Below are 18,914 nucleotides of genomic sequence, written 5' to 3' on the forward strand. Positions count from 1 at the left end.
CATGAGAACCCCAGACACTAAAATTCAGCTCACATCTCCCTTTTTTTGGATGTTTTATAAGGGATACACCCACCAGGATTTTCCCATTTGGGAGGCACTGGATGTACCTTGGGATTATCCATTTATTCCTGGTTTATCTTTTTTTTTTTCTCTCACCTGTCCATAAAACACCTGAGTGATCTTTAACATTTCAATGAGCAGTGCTGAGGATTTGGGGCTTTTTTTGGGTGATGGCAAAACTCCTCCTTAAAAAGAGCCCCGAGCCTGCTTTAGTTCCTGGAAGCTGAGGGGAAAAAAAATAAAAAATTTAAAAATTCCGTGTGGCTTTTGGAGCCAGGAATGGGGATGTCCCACAGGGATGAAGGAATACTGGGAATACTGGGAATACTGGGATGAGTTCCAGGAATTGTTGAAGTTAATGAGTGATGTTCTCTTGCTTTTATTTATTTTTTTTTCCTGATTGCTCATTAATTGTGTGCAAACAGCTTGGGGTCAGCACCAGTTCGTTTATTGGGATTTATTTAAAGATTCATTTTGGTGATTCATTTCTCCTTGAGCATTTTGGAGATGATTTCAACCATTCCCATTTGTTCCTGGATCCTGACAAAATGGATCTGGGAGCTCTCTCATCCCTGGAGGTGTCCCAGGAATTCCTGGGGGTGGCACTCAGAGCTCTGGGATGGGCACAGGGTGGGAATTGGGCTCAGGTTGATCCTGGAGGGATTTTCCATCCTAAATGTTCCTGGGATTTTGGGATTCAGTTGACTTTGGAATACCCAACTCATTCTCCAGTCTAGAGCCTGTTGAAGTTAATGAGAGATGTTCTCTTGCTTTTATTTATTTATTTTTTTTTCCTGATTACTCATTAATTGTGTGCAAACAGCTTGGGGTCAGCACCAGTTCGTTTATTGGGATTTATTTAAAGATTCATTTTGATGATTCATTTCTCCTTGAGCATTTTGGGAATGATTTCAACCACTCCCATTTGTTCCTGGATCCTGACAAAATGGATCTGGGAGTTCTCATTCTCTTATCCAAGAGCTGCTTTTCCATGGACACGTTCCCAGGAATGTTTACCCTGCTGTGCTGAGTGTGGGCAGTGCTCAGCCCTGCCCTGGGTGTCACTAATTGTTCTCGTTGTTGTGTCATGGCTGCTCCGTTAATTAGCACACATTAGGGTTAATGTTCCTAAGGGCCTGTGACATTTTCATTGATTTTTAATTGCCTTCCTCAAAACTCCACGGGCACAGCAGCACGGAGTGGGAATCTCCCAGGCTCTGGAATGTGAGTTTGGAGCAGCACTCAAGTTCAAGGCTTCCTTTTTTTCCCCTAAAAGGAATTTTCCCTAAAAGGAATATTATTAAATTGAAATAATTTAAGTATTTATCGATCTGCAGCCTTGCATTTTTATTTTTTTTTAATAATTCTTTTGATATCCATCTGCTCCAGTTCAAGGTGTCCCTGCCCGTGGAGTTTTTGGAATGAGCTGATCCTCAAAGTCCTTTCCAACCCAAACCATCCTGGGATTGATTGGGGGTTTTGTGAGGGAAGTTTTGCCACGGAGTGTCGGCCAAGCTGGTGGAGGTAACAAACTTGGCAGGTGCAGAAATTCTGTTCCCTTGAAAAAAATTTGCTGAAGTCATTCTCAAAAAAAAAAACAAACCCAAACCATCAATGGGCTGATGCTGTGCAGTCCAGAAGGGTTTTGTGCCATTTGGCTCCAGGCCACAGGGAAGGATCTGGGCAGGAATTCTCCTGGAGTGATCTTACATCCACAGTGATGAATATCCCAATGCAGCCTCTGGTGAAAGATGGGTTTGCTGGCACCTGTAGCATTCTGAATTTTGGATCTGTGTTTTTGAGGGGGGATAAGTTGAGTAGATTTCAATGTGAGGGTGAACATTCAGGTGTCTGAGATGGAAGAGAATTCCAGACTGGTTTGGGTTGGAAGGGACCTTAAATCCCACCCAGAGCCACCCCTGGATGGGCAGGGACACCTCCCACTGTCCCAGGCTGCTCCAAATCCCATCCAGACTGGAATTGGACATTCCAGGGATCCAGGGGCAGCCACAGCTGCTCTGGACAAAGAGAAAAATGGGACAGGAGAAGGTTCCAGGACAACTGGATCAGGAATAACTCTTCTCTTGTGAAGGTGGAAGAGAAACTTTCAATATCCAGCACTGAGTGACTGAGATGCTCCTGGGAAGCAGGAAAGTTTGGACCTGGATGAATGTGGAACGGAATTATTGGAAAACAGGGTGGGGTAAAGTGCAGGCTGCCCAGGCAGGGGCAGGGATGAGAGGATGGAAAACTTCCCTGTGTTGGTTTTTTTGGAAGGAAAGAGAGAGTCTGGATTTCTGCTGGCAGTGATAGACATGGACACACTGGATTTGAGCATTCCAAGGATTGTCTTTACTAAGATCTGATATTTGTGATTCTAATCTTGAGTGGCTCTAGGCTTGGGTGTTATTTTTGTACATGGAATTTAGTTTCTGTTGGATTTCCATTGGATTTCCCATTCCTGGAGAGGTCTGGAATCCATGGATGTAGCACCTGGGAATCTGGGGCAGTGGTGACCTTGGCAGTGCTGGGGATTTGATGATCTCAGATTTTCCAGCTTCAATGATTCCATGATTCTTTGGCCTCAAGACATCCCGAGATAGGAAAATCAGGAGTGGGAGAACATCCCAGGCTGGAGGTTGGCACCGTGCTTGCACATTCCATGGGAACTAAACTGTGCCATGGAAATCTGGGTCTGGCTCTGGCTGGAATCATGAGGCACATTCCCAGAAAAGCAGGATCCAGCTCTGAACGTGCTGTGGTGGTGGAAAACAAACCTGAGGAAAGCCAGGGAACCCATGGAGATCTGGATTCTTTGGAAAGGCTTTGATCCCACTGGGAGGTTCGAAGGAATCTTTGACCTCTCTCAAATCCTTCTCCCTCAAGAGGTTTGTGGGTGGAGAATCCTTTGGGAAGATCCTGTCCTGGATGTGTGGATGGATGCCCATGGAATGTGGGTGCCCATGGAATGAGGGTACCCATGGCTACTCCCTGGCTGGGAGGGTGGGGGTGGGGGCTGGGCTGGAATTCCCAGATTTGCTGTGGCTGCCCCTGGATCCCTGGCAGTGCCCAAGGCCAGGTTGGACATTGGGACAGTGGGAGGTGTCCCTGCCATGGCAGGGCTGGGATGGGATTTAAGGTCCCTCCCAACCCAAACCCTTCCATTGATTCATTCCCAAACCGTTGATTCTATTTTCTATCCCACTCCCACATTTTGCACCCAGAATCCATCCCAGCCCTTTCCTCCTCTGAGGAATTCTTGGCATTGCTGCAGAGGGAACAAACCCTGGAATGGACCCTGCCATGGTGCTGCTTCTCCTCTGGGTGACTTCTCCCACCCAGCCTGGGGTCCCTGGGCTGGTTCCAACCTTTGGAGAATCCCAGAGTTTGCTTTGGGTGGGAAGAAACCTTAAATCCCTTCCAGTGTCACCCCTTTCCACCATCCCAGATTTCTCCAAATCCCAATGTCCAGCCTTGGCCCCACCTGGGGGTGCAGCTGGAGCTGGGAGGTCCCTGGGATGTCCCCAAGTGCCACCACTCACACAGAGGGGAATTAAAGCTGCCTTTGATGTCTGGTTTTTGCCTGCAGTTTAATATGGTTTGATCAAAGCTTTGAGCAAGAGCTTAAACCTTGATTTTTCACCCACATCCCGCTCGGAGTGGATGGATTCTCCCATGGATGTGTGGAGAGATGTTAAACCTCTTGGATCTTGTTTTTAATATTTAACAGACACTTCTGAAATCGGCTCTAATTTAAAACTATCAAACACTTTGGGGCCCAGATAATGAGGAGGATATTAGGTAGCAATATTTTATTTTATTTTTTTTTTTTTCCTGAGCTTGCACGAAGGATTTATGCAATCATTATTTTGATTAAGGACGTTTGAAAGCATCTGTGAGTATTTTTCATTCTTCAGCGCTATCTTTAGCTCTTCCAATTAATTTCCAATTGCAGGAGCCCATGGAATCTGACAGAGTTTGCTGTGCTGAGGGATGTATTAGGGACAGCTTATGATCTGTTAATTAGGAATGTGTTTAAAGCCATAATCTCTGCATTTTGAAGGCATCTCCTTTCCACCCTGCCCATTTTTATCTGCTTTTCCTCAAGTATTTTCTTTGCTGAGATCAATGGGAGGATTGGCAGCTCCTGGAGATAAAAGTTCTTGGATGCTGCTGGATCCCTCCAGCCGAGGATCCTGTCCCAAAGCTCGGCTTAAACATTTCACCCTCTGTGCCTTCACCTTCCTTGTGTCAAGTTCTTCCCTTGCCTGGGCCTTGAAGTCGGATCTGTTCCATGAATTTCTTGCTTTTCCTGGGGAAAAATGCAAAAAAAACCCCCATGAAACTCATCGAGTCAAGGCCTTGTGCACGTGGAAAAAATTATGGGGTGGATTTAAAGAGAGAAATGGGATTGGGAATACCCTGAGTGCCACCAAAATCTGCTCTACGTGGAAATGAGTCCACAACTCATTTCCTGGTGGTGACATCTGTGTTGACAGGAAAAAACAAAGGGATTCCTTTTATATTTTGGTGGAAAAATCAGCGATCAGGATGGAGATGTGGAAAAAGCTGGAATCAAATTTAGGATGGAGTTCTGGAAAAGGCTGGAATTGAATTCAGGATGGAGTTCTGGAAAGGGCTGGAAGTGAATCCAGGATGGAGATGTGGAAAAGGTTGGAATTGAATTCAGGATGGACATCTGGAAAGGGCTGGAATGGAATTCAGGATGGAGTTATGGAAAAGGTTGGAATTGAATTCAGGATGGAGATCTGGAATATAATTCAGGATGGAGATCTGGAAAAGGTTGGAATTGAATTCAGGATGGAGATCTGGAATAAAATTCAAGATGGAGATCTGGAAAAGGTTGGAATCGAATTCAGGATGGAGATCTGGAAAAGGCTGGAATTGAATTCTGGTGTCCTGTGTGGGAACTTGCTGTGTCCCTGTTCCTCAGTGAAAATTCCAGGCAGGCAGATGCCACTTCCTCATTACTCATCTGCTGGAAGTGTTTTCCATTCCAATTAAAAAATGAAAAACATTTTGAGATCATTCCCAAAGCTGATTTAAAACAAATCAGCAATCTGACAAATCTGAAGGTTAATCACCATGTTTGGGGTTTAAAATTAAGAACTTGTGGATTTTAGAAGGGAACAAAACTGGGAAGGGTCTGGAGCCCCAGGAGAGGCTGAGGGAGCTGGGAAGGGAATGGAGAATTCCTGAGGGAGCTGGGAAGGGAATGGAGAATTCCTGAGGGAGCTGGAAAAGGGGCTCAGCCTGGAGAAAAGGAGGCTGTGATTTTCTGGTGAAAAAGAAAATTTTTAGAATTCTGTTCTTTGGGTTTTTTCCTTCCTTCTGCCATTTTTTCCCCTGCTGTTTTTGCATGGATTTGCTCCCACATGGAAGGACAAGGGAAGTTTGGGGTCTGAAATGATCAGAGAGGAGAGCTGAGCTGCTGGGAGGTCCAAGGGCAGCCAGACACGAAGGAGAATTCCCCTTCATCCCCTGCCTTGGCTCCGTGTTAGGAATGGAGGAATTCCTTCATGGAAACTGAGCAATTAGAAAATTCCATGCAGCAAATCCACATCTTCACCATGCCTGAGGGTTTTAATGATAACAGGGCAAGATGGAAGGAATTGACTCTTTCATCCCCTAATCTCCCTCTTTGGATTCCCAAATCTTGGCCCCTGGTGCTTTAGGAACTTGTGGTGATTCCAGCAGGGCAGGGATTTTCTCTGGGAAAGCTGAGAAATTGTGGAGAAACGATTCCCTTGTTTCCGTGGGTGTTTCCATGAGGAGCTGGCAGCTCCTCTGCCCCCAGCCCAGCCCTTGGGAAGCATCTGGAGCAGATGTGGAACCGCTGGGGCTGGTGCAGGCTTGGGTGATGGATTTTGGCTGCTGGAAGTGAAATCCTTTCCCCCACTGCCACAAATTTCGCAGAGAAGGAGCAACTCCCGAATGGAAGTTAATGACTAATTACCCTGTGTTAATGGGATTGGAGCTTCCCTTAGCCTTTGGAAAAGGGCTGGGAAAATCACACAAACAAGAACACCTGACCTGGCAGTGTCTGAGTAGCCAGGTGGGAGTTTATTAATTCTCCTCATTAATTTTTATCGATTTGTTGATGGCTCATTGATGCCTGCCCAAATAAATCATGGAATGCTGAGGGCTAAACTCCAGTCTGGAGTTTTCACATCAATACTGAGCTCTTAGTTTGGATTCCCAAGGAATCAGATCCATAGGGAGGTGATTTCAGCTTCTGCTGGACTCTTGTGTCAATCCAATTCCTAATTAATATCGATATTTTCCAGGGATGGAGGAGCCTCAATAATGGCTCAGCCCCACAAATCTCATGGAATTGTTTCCATTTCCAATGGTTGGACACAAAGGAGTGTCCTGGAGTGATCCAGGAGAAATATTTCCATGGGAGCTGGTATCCATCCAAAAGCTGGGAAAGGGAGAGGGCAGGGATTGACTGAGGGATGTCCTGAATTCCCAGTGCCAGGAGAGCTTGGATCATGCACAGCATCTCCCTGCAAACTGGGCTGGACCTCTCTGGAATCCCTGGTGTAATTTTTCCAAGAATTCCAAGAGGAATTTTTCCTCCCGGGGGGGCGGGGGGGGGGGAGTTTGGTCCAAAAATCCTTTGTTGGTTCCTTGTGGGAAGTTGGGACAGAAATCATGGAAGCAGCAAGGACCCCTCTGACCCCTCAGCTCCTCTGCAGCTCTGGGAGTGACTGAAATGATGGAAAACCTCTGGGTTGGTCAGAAATTTTGGGAATGGGATGATTTATGCTACGAAAGTGTGGAATTTCCCTGAAAAACTCTCAAATATTCCAAGCCTGGTGCTCCAGAATTTCTCCATAGGAGGAAAAGATTCAGGGCTGGCAGAGCCCCAAGTTCTTTTCCCAATAGCAGAGCCTAAAGGAAATGGGAGTTTTGGGGGGAAATCAGATTTTCCAGTGGTTGGAATATCTTGGAATGACATTTTAAGTGCCGGATGTGACACTTAAAACACTCTGTGGTTGCCCTGAAATGGTTGGAGAGGTGGAAGGAAGGGTTAGATGGGATTTTAGGGAAGGAATTCCTGGCTGGGAGGGTGGGAAAACCTTGGGATGGAATTCCCAGGGAAGCTGTGGCTGCTTCTGGATCTCTGGAAGTGTCCAAGGAGAGACTTGGAGCAGCCTGGGACAGTGGGAAGTGTCCCTGGATGTGGAATGGGATGAACTTTGAGGTCCATTCCCATCCAAACCATTCCATGATTCCAAAATTTCCATTCCCATAAATAAATGTTGATGGAGAGTGAAAAAATCATAAAATCCATGCAAGAAATTCCCAGTTTTATGCGGGGAACATGTAATATAAAATATAAAATATAAAATATAAAATATAAAATATAAAATATAAAATATAAAATATAAAATATATAACATATAATATATAAGTATAATAAATATATAATATATAAGTATAATAAACATATAATATATAATATACAATATGCAATATACAATATAATATATGATATATAATATATGATATATAATATATAATATATAATAAATATATAATATATAATATATAACATATTCCAGTCATTCAGCTGCTCCTTCTCCACCCAGGGATCAACAACAAAGATGTGAGAGCGAGGTGTGAGACACTGAATTACAGGAAACACAGCTTTAATTCGAGAAATCATTTTCTTCCCTGAAAAGAGATTTGTTTTCCTTGAGACAGATCTGTGCTGGCTCCCCAAAACTGCAAATTGTTGTTTAAAAAGCTCTTTATTTTCGCTGAGCATTCCAAAGTGGCATTTCCTTCTTCATTTGCATTCGTGGAAGGTTCTGTGTTTTAAATTTCCTCTTAAATATTAAACTGTGCTTTTTTTTTTCAGGCAGTAAAGTAAGCTGAGAAACATTCCACAGTCAGTGGAATTTCTGTTCTGGAGCCGAGCAAAGACAGGATTTTGTGTTTTGTGGCACCTGCAGCACCTCCTCCTGCTTGGGGACAACCTCAGAAATTTGTAATTTTAGGGCTTTTACTGGAATGCTGAGGGTGAAAAATGGGAGAGGAGAATTCCTGAGGGAGCTGAGAAGGGAATGGAGAACTCCTGAGGGAGCTGGGAAGGGAATGGAGAATTCCTGAGGGATTCCATGAGGTTCACATTGGATATTTGGGAAAATTCCTTCCCTAAATTTGTTGTCCAGGCCTGGCACAGGTGCAGGGTGGAGTCCCCATGCCTGGAGGGATTGAAATCCCTGTGGATGTGGCACTTGGGGACATTGGGCAGGGGTGGCCTTGGCAGTGCTGGCAATGGTTGGATGAACTTTTCCAACCTTCATGATTCCATGATTCCATGAATGTCTGTCCTGGACTGATGCTAAGTGGGGAAATGGTTGGATTTAGAGGATAATCCCAGAGAAATTCCCAAGCTTCTGCTGATCCAATCCCATCCAAGCCCAATGTCCAACCTGGCCTTGGGCATTTCCAGGGATCCAGGGGCAGCCACAGCAAATCTGGGAATTCCATCCCAGCCAGAAATTCCTTCCCCATATCCCATCTAAATCTGCTCTGGCACATCTTGAGAACATTTCCTTTCATCCCCATTTTCTGTACATTTTTTTTCCTTCAGGATAAATCCATGTCCTCGCTGCTGCCTGTCAGGAATTGCTCTACCACCACTTCCTGCCAAGGAAAAAAAAAATTAATTTAGTTAAAAATTAAATTAAAATTAAAAAAAAAATCTGTTAAAAATACATTTCTAAAAGAAATTTTACCAAGCTGTGTCAATCCTTTAGAATTCAGGAGTTGTTTTTTTCACGAGGTGATTTTTAACGTGCTTGGTTTTCATCCCACTCTGCCTTTTCCAGTGGGGTGAAATGCCACTTTTTTTTTTTTTTAATTTATTTTTTTGTGTGTGTACTCCCAAATAAGAGTGAGATGAGTTTGCTGCCAGGCTGTGATGGTGCTGAAAAGGGTCTGGCACTCGTCGTCTGTTTCGTGACGCCAGGAACAACAAAGTGTTGCTTCAATTAAGGCCTCCCTTGTCTGCAATTCCTTATTTTAGCAAATTCCTTGATCCCACTGCCGGCAATCTGCGGGATGCAAACGGCTCCAGGGAGGGAGGGGAGTGTGGGAAGGGCTCCCTCTGTGCTCATCTCGGCAATTCCCATCAGTGAGGGGAAAAAAAAAAAAAAAAAAAAAATGGAAAATGTCCTTTTTTTTTTGTTGGGTGTGTGGGACAGATGAACTGGGAATGTTGTGGATTAACCAAGTGTCAATGTGGAAATGATGGAATAAGGGGCTGGGAAATTTGGGATTTCTCAGGTTGTTATTTAAGTACAGAAAGCTGAAAAAAAATGAAAATCTCAGTTTCAGGCTTTCAAGCAGAAATAAGATTTGCAAGGCAGCGTCTCTCAGTGATTTTATTCTCACTTAAAACCAAAGCCCAGCTTAAAAACAGCACGAGAAGCCTAAAATTCCTCTGCAACTCTGCCTGGAATTCCCAGACCACAGGGGTCTTTTCTCAGTGCTGATGCTCCAGACAATTCAATTTTGAATTCCAAGGTTGTTTCCCAGGATTGTCCCACACATGGTGGTGGAAGTGAGGGTATCCTTGGATTTCTTTTGGGACAAAAAAAGTGGCAGCCAAAATCCATAAATCCATTTCTGGCAGCAGGGATGGAGAAGAGCAGCTCCTCTGCTGGAGCTGAACTCTGGATGAGGGGGGAAGAAAGAGCAGGAATTAAATCAGGAATTCAATTCCTGCAGGAGCACGGAGGGAATTATTCCTGATTGTTTGCCTGGGCAGGCACACACGGTGTGACCTGGCCGTGGTGGAGCTTTGGGAATTTTTGCTCCCCTGGAAATGGCAGGAATTGGCATTGCAGGGACGTGTCCAGGGCTCAGGTGCAGGAAAAAGAGGCAGCATTCCCCCAGGGAATGAGTGTGGAGCAGGACAAAACCTTCCTGATGTTTTATTTACTCCCACGACTTCCCAAAATGGAATTTTTAGGAATTTTAAAATCCCTAAAATGAGATTTTATCCCACTGAGGATCTTTGGCTGCTTCCAAAGAACAAGAGACAGGACAAGAGGAAACGAGCTCGGGCTGTGCCAGGGCAGGTTGAATTTGGATTTTTGTAGGAATTTCTCCATGGAAAGCGTTGTCCAGCCCTGGCACAGCTGCTCAGAGCAGAGTCCCCATCCCTGGAGGGATTTCAAATCCATGTGGAGGTGGCACTTGGGGACATGGGGCAGTGCTGGGAATGCTTGGATTTGATGGGCTCAGAGGGTTTTTCCAAGGTGGACAATTCCAGGATACAAAGAGACTGGAATGTCAGCAGGGCTGCTTTGGGCTGCAGGATAAATTATTGAGGACAAATTAAAGCTGATGAAAAGGGAGTAGGGAGGTGTTGAATCATTAAAGAGAACCAAAAACCAAATTCCCGTGGTTTTAGGAAGCATTTCCTTCTCTGGCTTTCCTAAAAAAAATTCCCATTAAATGAGATTTGGCAGAGGATTTTCTGTGTTTGTGCTCCTGCAATGAACTGAGTGGGACACTCCTGATTGTCCAGGCATGGAGGAGTTCAGTATCCCAAAGGGATTCCCTTAAAAAGGGAATGAGCAGGAGAGGGACTGGGGACAAGGGATGGAGGGACAGGACACAGGGAATGGCTTTGAGCTGGAAAAGGGGAGATTTGGGTGGGATCTTGGGAATTGGGAATTCCTGGCTGGGCTGGAATTGCCAGAGAAGGCCCCAGATCCCTGGATGGGTCCCTTCAATCCCAAAAGCATTCCCTGATTGCAGGAAAACAGCAAATGCCAGATTTCCTCCCTCCCATCCCATTTCCCTTCCAAGGTTCCCATTTCTTTTCCAGCCTCAAATTCTTTCCCATGAAAAATGGCAGAGCAGGAACCTCTCCAGTGCTGCCCAGATTTGCTGTGGCTGCCCCTGGATCCCTGGCAGTGCCCAGGTTGGATCACCTTGGGATAGTGGAGGTGTCCCTGCCCATGGAAAAAGTGTGGGATGGGATAATGGGAATGGGATAATGGGATGGGATAATGGGATAATGGGATGGGATGATCTTCAAATTTCCTCCCAGAACCATCCCATGATTTTATATTCTCAGCCCAAATCCACATCTGAGGAGCTCTCCTGGCCTTTTCCCAACCCCTCTCCCAACTCCAGCAGTTTTTAATCCCAGCCCAGCAGCAGGAACAACAACCAGCACTGTGAGGAATTGTAAAGGGTTTAGGGAAAGCTGTAAAGGGAAAAAAAGCCAGAAATCCATTTGTTCCTGGAAAACCAGCATTAGCACAGCCCAAACTCGATATATCCACCCCTGCTAAGCTTTGTAGTGTCAAAATTAGGTCAGGCCTAAATTTGTGGCAGTGGGATTTGATTATTTGGGAGCTTTGGGATGGCAGTGCCATCAATCCCAGAGCCTCCCCAAGCTCCACAAAAATCGGGAAGGTGGAAAAATCAGCCCCAAATGGGATGAAAGGTGACTTTGTCCTGTTTGGTGGGGAAATTAAACTCGGGATCAGCTCAGAGGAAAGTGCCCAATAAATATTCCCGAGGGCATCAGGTGAAAGCAGGTGGGAAATGTTTAGGAATGATTGGGAGTGATCCAGGATTGATCCTGGTTTGGGATCAGGTCAGCATCACACCTGAAATTTTCCTCTCTTAGGCACCTGGAATTTGGAGCCACAATGAAGGATTTCTCCATAAATGGAATATTTGTTTAATCGAAGCTGCTTGTGTAACATTTGACTTTCCCCCAAAGAAAAACTCGCTTAGAGAAGAAATAAAAAAAAAAAAAAAGCTCTCTCAATAATCCATTTATTTGTGGACTGAGCCTCACCTCCAGCTGGAAAAATTGCTGGGAAAAATAGCCCCAAATCCCAAATTAGCTGCAGTAAAATGCTCCAAATTCTGCATTGATGGAGGCAGTGCATTCCCATGGCAATACCTCGGAGATTCCTGGTCATTCCATTTGCAGTTTAGGAGAATTCAGAGCTGGGATAATGTGGGAAAAGTGAATTCTGAGAGTAGCAGTGCCTGCAATTCCTTTAAATCTCCTCTTTTTTTCAGAAAATCTCGTTATTTCCTCCTCGTTCTGCTGCAGAGCTGCCCTGGGAGTTTCACTCCTGCTAATGAATTTTCCATGGAAAAGCTCCCGATGTAAAATTTGGATCAGGGGGAAGCTCGTGGCTGCAGGAGGGGGGAGAAGGATTTGATTGGTGGTGAACCCATCCTGCATTTTCTAGCAGGTCTATCATGGATCTCCTGGTTCCCCCCCCCAAAAAAAATCTCCTTTTAATTCAGTTTTAAGGAATCCCACACATTCCACGAATCAGGAAGATCCCAGAACCTCTCAGACTGAGGGAATTCATTCCAGGATCCGAGTTCTGATGTTGGTCAGAGTTTAATTCCTTGTTTTCCAGCAAGGACTTGATCAAAGCTCTGTGTGTGGGAAACTTTTAACCAGGAAAGAGCCAAGGGATCCTGGAATTGAATCCTGGAACTGAATCCTGGAATTGAATCCTGGAATTGAATCCTGGAATGTTTTGGGATGGAAGGAACCTTAAAGCCCATCCAGTTCCAGCCCTGGAATCCACACCTTCCCTATTCCAGGATGCTCCAACCTGGCCTTGGACATTTCCAGGGATCCAGGAGCAGCCACAGCAAATCTGGGAATTCCATCCCAGCCCCTTCCCACCCTCCCAGCCAGGAATTCCCAATTCCCAACATCCCATCCATCCCTGCCCTCTGGCAGTGGGAGCCATTCCCTGTGTCCTGTCCCTCCATCCCTTGTCCCCAGTCCCTCTCCAGGCAATGATTCCCATTCCCAAATCCACAAATCTCCATCTCCCAACTCCTCTTCCCATTCCAGCTGAAATGAATCCCAAAGTGCTCTCAGACTTTCCCACATTCCCAATCCAACACCACCTCGTTCCCACTTTTCTCAAAGGATCCTGATATCGTTTTCCATTAAAAAAAAGATCAACACAAGGACCTGGAGCAGAGGGAATTCCCAACCATTCCCAATCCATCAGCACAACTCAAATCATCCTCAAACCTCCAATATTTTCCCAGTGAGAGCCCAGTGAGGACTTTCCAGGCTGAGAAAACTCCCAAATTCCATTTGGATTCCTTTGGATCAGGACTTTGGATCACAGCTTCTCTGGGAAATCCATTCCAGCCCCTCCCCACCCTCCCAGCCAGGAATTCCTTCCCAATATCCCATCTCAACTTGGAATTGGTGGAAAAGAGCAGCCAAGAAGGATGACATTTATAGGAAACACAGAAAGGAGAAACTTCCCATTTTTCATGGCAAGAGGGAATCCTGTGGGGTCCCACAGCTCTTCCAGCAGGACGAGGGGGGTGTGCTGGGATTTTTTGTTTTACCTTTTTTTCTTGGACAGCTTTTCCTTGCTGTGGGAATGGCGCTGGGAAGGATCCACTCAGCTTTTCCCGTGTGTGATCACCAACCAAATCCCCCTCAAATGTCACGAACAGAATCAATGCTAAACTGATATTATTTTAATGGATGAAATCCCCAGAGGCAGCTTTCAGGAGGAGCTGGAATGAATGTTCCTGCAGGAAAGAGGGAGGTGACATTTCATAATTATGGGATGTCTCCTGAACCATGAGATTTTTCACTTAAAGGAAGAAGAATATTTGTTATTTCCCTTGATTGGTTTGATCTCCTCTTAAAGCTTTTTCCTTGGAGATAACATCACCCAGGGGGGCGTTTCTCCTTTCCTGTTCCTTCCCGAATTTAATGGATTCAGGAGAGTGGCACAGCCACTGAAATGAAGGACACTTCAGATGTGATTTGGAGTTAGATGAATATAACATGAATAAAAATGGAATATTAATGAAATCTGGATTTAAAAGGATGTTGGAGTAATGTTGCTGACTGCTCTAATTTGATCCCAGGTTTGATGAGCCGTGCTGAACCCTCCTTTACCTTTCTGCTCCGTGCCTCTGCTTCAGCATTCCTGTATTTTGGAGTTTGTGGTGTGGGACGTGATGGAAGTGCCAGTGGTGACTCAGAGCCCTGGAAATGGCAGAACAAAAAAGCACATTCCATGTCCTTGGGATGTTGAACTCCTGAGGAGTGTGGAGGAACCGGCATTCCTAGGAATTCCAGGGGAAAATCAGCACAATGAGTGTTAGTGCTGCTCGGAAAAATAATCACAATCAGGAATTAATGGATTCTTTCCAGGTCAGACTGTGACACGTGACCCTGATTCCTAACCAAGGACATTCCTGTCCTTCCAGGAATTTCATGGGAAGAGCCACCTGCATCTATGGAAAAATTGGAATCATAGGATCCCACAAAGGTTTGAATTGGAATCCAAAACCTTTAAGATCCAAACTGGGTCTTAAACCCAGTCCCACCCCTGCCGTGGGACATCTTCCACTACCCCAGGTCGTTCCAAGCAACTTTATTCCATCATTGCATTGGATTTGGAATAATTTGGAGCATTTTTGGCTCATAAAACCACCTGGAGCAGGGGTGTTGTTGGTCTCTGTTAAAATTTGTGGAAAAGTGGACAGTGAAAGTTTTTGGGGCTTTGGAAGTCGGGATGGAAGAGCAGAACTTGCTGGAATGATGGCTTCAAATTGGATCTGGGTCTGGGATACTGGGAATTCCTGGCTGGGAGGGTGGAGAGACCCTGGAATAGAATTCCCAGATTTGCTGTGGCTGCCCCTGGATCCCCAGAAGTGTCCAAGGCCAGGCTGGGATGGGGCTTGGAGCAGCCTGGGACAGTGGAATGCTGGGTTGGAACGAGATGGGATTTCAGGTCCTTCCAACCCAAACCATTCCATGTTTCTATGGAGGAAAATTCCATTCCCTGCTCCTCTTCTGCCTCCTTGGCTCAAGCCTCGTTTTCTGCAGGCTGTGCAGAGCCAGGCTCAGAAACTGGAATTCTTGGCAGGTTTGGATCAATCCCAGACCTTCAGATCAGGATCCCACCGTGGATTGGACTGGGAATGCCGTGGTGAGGGGGGATCTGAAGGGATGCCAGAGCTCTGCATCCCGGGAATTCCATGTGGACTTTAGCAGGGGAATTGCAGAAGGATCAGAGAAGCAGGATTGGTGAGAAGTGCAGCACGGACACCTGGCAGAGCAGCCTTGGGGAGAAGTTCTGAGGCTCTTCCATAGGGAATGGGGCTGGGAGCTCAATGGATAAACAGAAAAGATGGAATTCCAGGTGTTTAAATCCCACCGAATTCCATTTTATCCTTTGTGCTCTTTAGTTCCTGTGATTTTATTCGGGTCTGTAAATCAGTTTCCTTCTCCCATCGATCCCCTCCTGGAAATTGTCATAGCTGTGAATTTCACGGTTCAGAAGTGAAATCGTGGAGCCAGGAATGTGCTTTGGAGACTCGTGGAAGCAGAGCTGGGATTTATGCAGGTGTAATAACAGGAATATCGTGGTTTCCTTACACTTACAACGTGTAAAGCTGAGTAATTCCTGTACTACGGGTTGTACCTACAAGGAAATTAAAGAAAGGTTCTGCCTGAACTGAACTCCTGCTCCAAATCCTGATCCCGCTGACAGCAACAGGATTTGGAAAGGACGCAGCAGCATCAGTGCCACTGTTTCTCCTGCTTAATTTCCCTGCTTTAATTAAGCTTTTTCATTTGCATAACGAGTGTGATAATGCATTTAGGGAGATATAGAATAAAAACAATAATGCCGAGTTCATTTTGGAAGCGGAAACAAAAAAAAATTCGAAATGCAAGCAGGGGGTGCTGAAGGTTTCGTTCAGGGGATTGCCAGGGATTAATAAAAACCATGGAAATCTCTTGTGGAAACAAGAGGAAACAAAGAGTATCTGAGGGGGGGAGATGCTCAGCGCTGGCTCCAGGGCTGGGGTGGCCTGGGATGGGTCATAGATTTGGGAATGCCAAGGTCACATTTGATTTCCTGAAGAGCAAGACTCAGTCCTTGCAGTTTTTCCAGCTCAGAACATCCCATAATTTGGTGATCCACATGATTCTCATCCCATTTCTCTGCTGGCCCTGCAGCACTCCCAGCTCATGGCCAGTCCCAGGGGTGGAGTGCTCTGGGATGGGCTGGGTTGGTTGGATCATGGAATTAAAAACGCCAAGGTCACATTTGATTCCCTTAAGAACTGGACTCGATCCTTGTGGTTTTTCCAGCTCAGAACATCCTGTAATTTGGTGATCCCTGTGATTCTCATCCCATTTGTCTCCTGGCCTTGCAGCCTCCCCATTCAAGGCCAGCAGTGGGGCTGTTTGGGGTGGGCTTGGTTGTTTGGATCATGGAGCTGAGAACGCCAAGGTCGTGTTTGATTCCCTGAAGAGCTGGACTTGATCCTTGTGGGTTTTTTCCAACCCAGAACATCCCATAATCCCATGATCCACGTGATTCTGATCCCATTTCTCTGCTGGCCTTGCAGCCCCTGCACTCATGGCCAGTGGGAGTGGGGTTGTTTGGGGTGGGCTCAGTCATTTGGATCATGGTGCTGAGAATGCCAAGGTCACATTTTATTCCTGTAAGAGCTGGACTCGATCCTTGTGGTTTTTCCAGCTCAGAACATCCTGTAATTTGGTGATCCCTGTGATTCTCATCCCATTTGTCTCCTGGCCTTGCAGCTCCCCCAGCTCATGGCCAGTGGGAGTGGAGTGGGCTGGGCTGGGCTGGGTTGGGTTGTTTGGATCACGGAGTTGAGAACGCCAAGGTCGCGTTCGATTCCCTGAAGAGCTGAACTTGATCCTTGTGGTTTTTTTCCCAACCCAGAACATCCCATAATCCCATGATCCACGTGATTCTGATCCCATTTCTCTGCTGGCCTTGCAGCCCCCCCCACGGTGAGGATCGTGCACTCAGGCCTGGCCTGCAACATCGAGGAGGAGCGTTACTCCGAGAGGGTCTACACCATCCGCGAGGGAGAGACCCTGGAGCTCACCTGCCTGGTCACCGGCCACCCCCGGCCACAGGTGAGTCCCTGCCCACCTCACCTGTCCCCACCCTCCACAGGTTGGGTTCACCTTCATTTCAAGCTGTGCATGGTGGGCAGGATCCTACAGGATCCAGCTGGGGGGGATCCGTGGCGGCTGTTGGGTGTTCCAGAGGAACAGCAGGGATGATGATGAGGTTTTTTTTGGAGGGGATTTGTTAAAATCAGTAATGTTGTGCTTTAAAATCCTGCTTGATTTCTGTGGAGGTTGGTAAAAAAGAAGGAAAAGAATGATAAGGGTGACAATTGTTGGGTAAAAATCCCTAAAGTTGTCCTGTTATGTGGGATCTTCACATCCCAGTCCGCAGAGATCCAGCTGCACCTCTGGAAGAGGGAACAGCTGGAGCAGTTCAAGCTTTTGGACACAGGGAATCACCTGGATCTGTGATGTCATGGAACCCCCAGTGCTGCAGCTGGATAAACCAGAATTAACTGGCAATAAATCAGCTTTTTCCAGCTCTAACCTTATTTTATTTTTACTGTTGGCAACTCGTGCTGCACCTGACTGGCGTGACCCCCTTGGGCCAGGACACCTCGTTAATCAGTTATTTTTAATTAGGATAATCACCAGGGATTTTCTTTCCAAGGTGATGAATTAAACCCTTAGCTGTTGGAATTGGCAGGAACTGTGAGCAGGGAATTCTCTGGAATATTTCAATGTGAGCTCCTCCAGGAAGGAGGGGTTTGTGGTTTCTCTGCTGTTTATTCCATGATTGTTCCCAATTTAAGGAGAAGATTTAAAGCTAAATTAGCAGAAGTTTATTCTGTGCTGGTTTAGGGCTGGTGTTTCCAGTATTCCAATTTTTCCCTGATTTTTCCACAGGATGCTCTCAGATCTGGGTTGCAAATTGCATGGAAATTGTTTTCCATCAGATGCTGGGCAATGAGGTTATAAAATATGGAATTGTGCATTCCTAGAATGCTTTCACACTTCCACGTTTCTCAAATTTTTTTCCAGTTATTCTTGGTGTGAAAACTCCTTTTAGTTTAAAGGCTGAAATAATTAAACAACCTTGGTTTGGGAATTTGTAAAATCCCAGAATTGTGGAATGGTTTGGGTTTAAAAGGAGATTAAAAATCAAACTCTTGCCATGGGGAGGGATATTTCCCACTCCAAGCCTTGAACATTCCCAAGGATTTTTAATCTGTAGGATTTGAGGCTGCCCGTGATGGGTCTGGGAGGAGAAATGAATTAATGAGAAAAAAATTCCATTTTTTTTCCCCTTCTCTCCTATCACTCCTCTTTCCTGCTATACCAAAGCACACATTTATCCCTTTTTTGTCTTTCCAACATTTGTTCTTTTAATTTTGGGATCAATGGATGTGGTTCTTTGGGATCTGATGACTCGGGGATGTCTCTGATCTGCTCCAAGTCATCCTTGCAGTGTCTCCCCTCTGGGGGGGCTCCCTTTGAATAAAAATCTTCAGATTTATCAAATCTTCCCATTTTTTTCAGCTCTCTTTGCTGCCTTTCCCACCACGTGCCCCAAATTTTTCCCTGGGATTATTTGCAGGCAGGGAAATTCCTGTGTTCAGGGTGGTGGCTGCACTTTCCAATTGCTGGAAATTTTCTGGAATTTCTCCTCTAAATTTTCATGGAGTCTTCTCAGCATCAGTGAGATTTTTTGGGAGGAATAATATAAGGATGTGGGAATTATTAGAAAGAAGGAGAATTGTAAATAATTGCTCTGTTGATCCCAAAAATTCACCTCACTCCCAATTAAATATAATTAAATATAAGACTCTGAGCACTCCAACACATCCCTGAATATCTGCTGGTTATCCATGGAGTGATTTTGAGATGTTCCATGTGATTATTATTGGTTATTCCTGATTTCCCACCTTCTCAC

At 45.6% G+C, this 18,914-nt stretch overlaps 1 protein-coding gene across 1 annotated transcript in view; it reads left to right on the forward strand.

Annotated features, from left to right (window-relative positions):
* Positions 1–18,914, forward strand: part of MDGA2 (MAM domain containing glycosylphosphatidylinositol anchor 2) — a 191,026-nt gene that overhangs the window by 31,202 nt on the left and 140,910 nt on the right. Inside the window, exon 2 of the mRNA XM_088166465.1 lies at positions 16,905–17,044. Coding sequence (XP_088022591.1) covers positions 16,905–17,044 — 140 coding nt within the window. The remainder of the gene's footprint in view (positions 1–16,904; positions 17,045–18,914) is intronic.

This window comes from Sturnus vulgaris, chromosome 6 (assembly GCF_052056855.1).
Source record: "Sturnus vulgaris isolate bStuVul1 chromosome 6, bStuVul1.hap1, whole genome shotgun sequence".
Classification (NCBI taxonomy): domain Eukaryota; kingdom Metazoa; phylum Chordata; class Aves; order Passeriformes; family Sturnidae; genus Sturnus; species Sturnus vulgaris.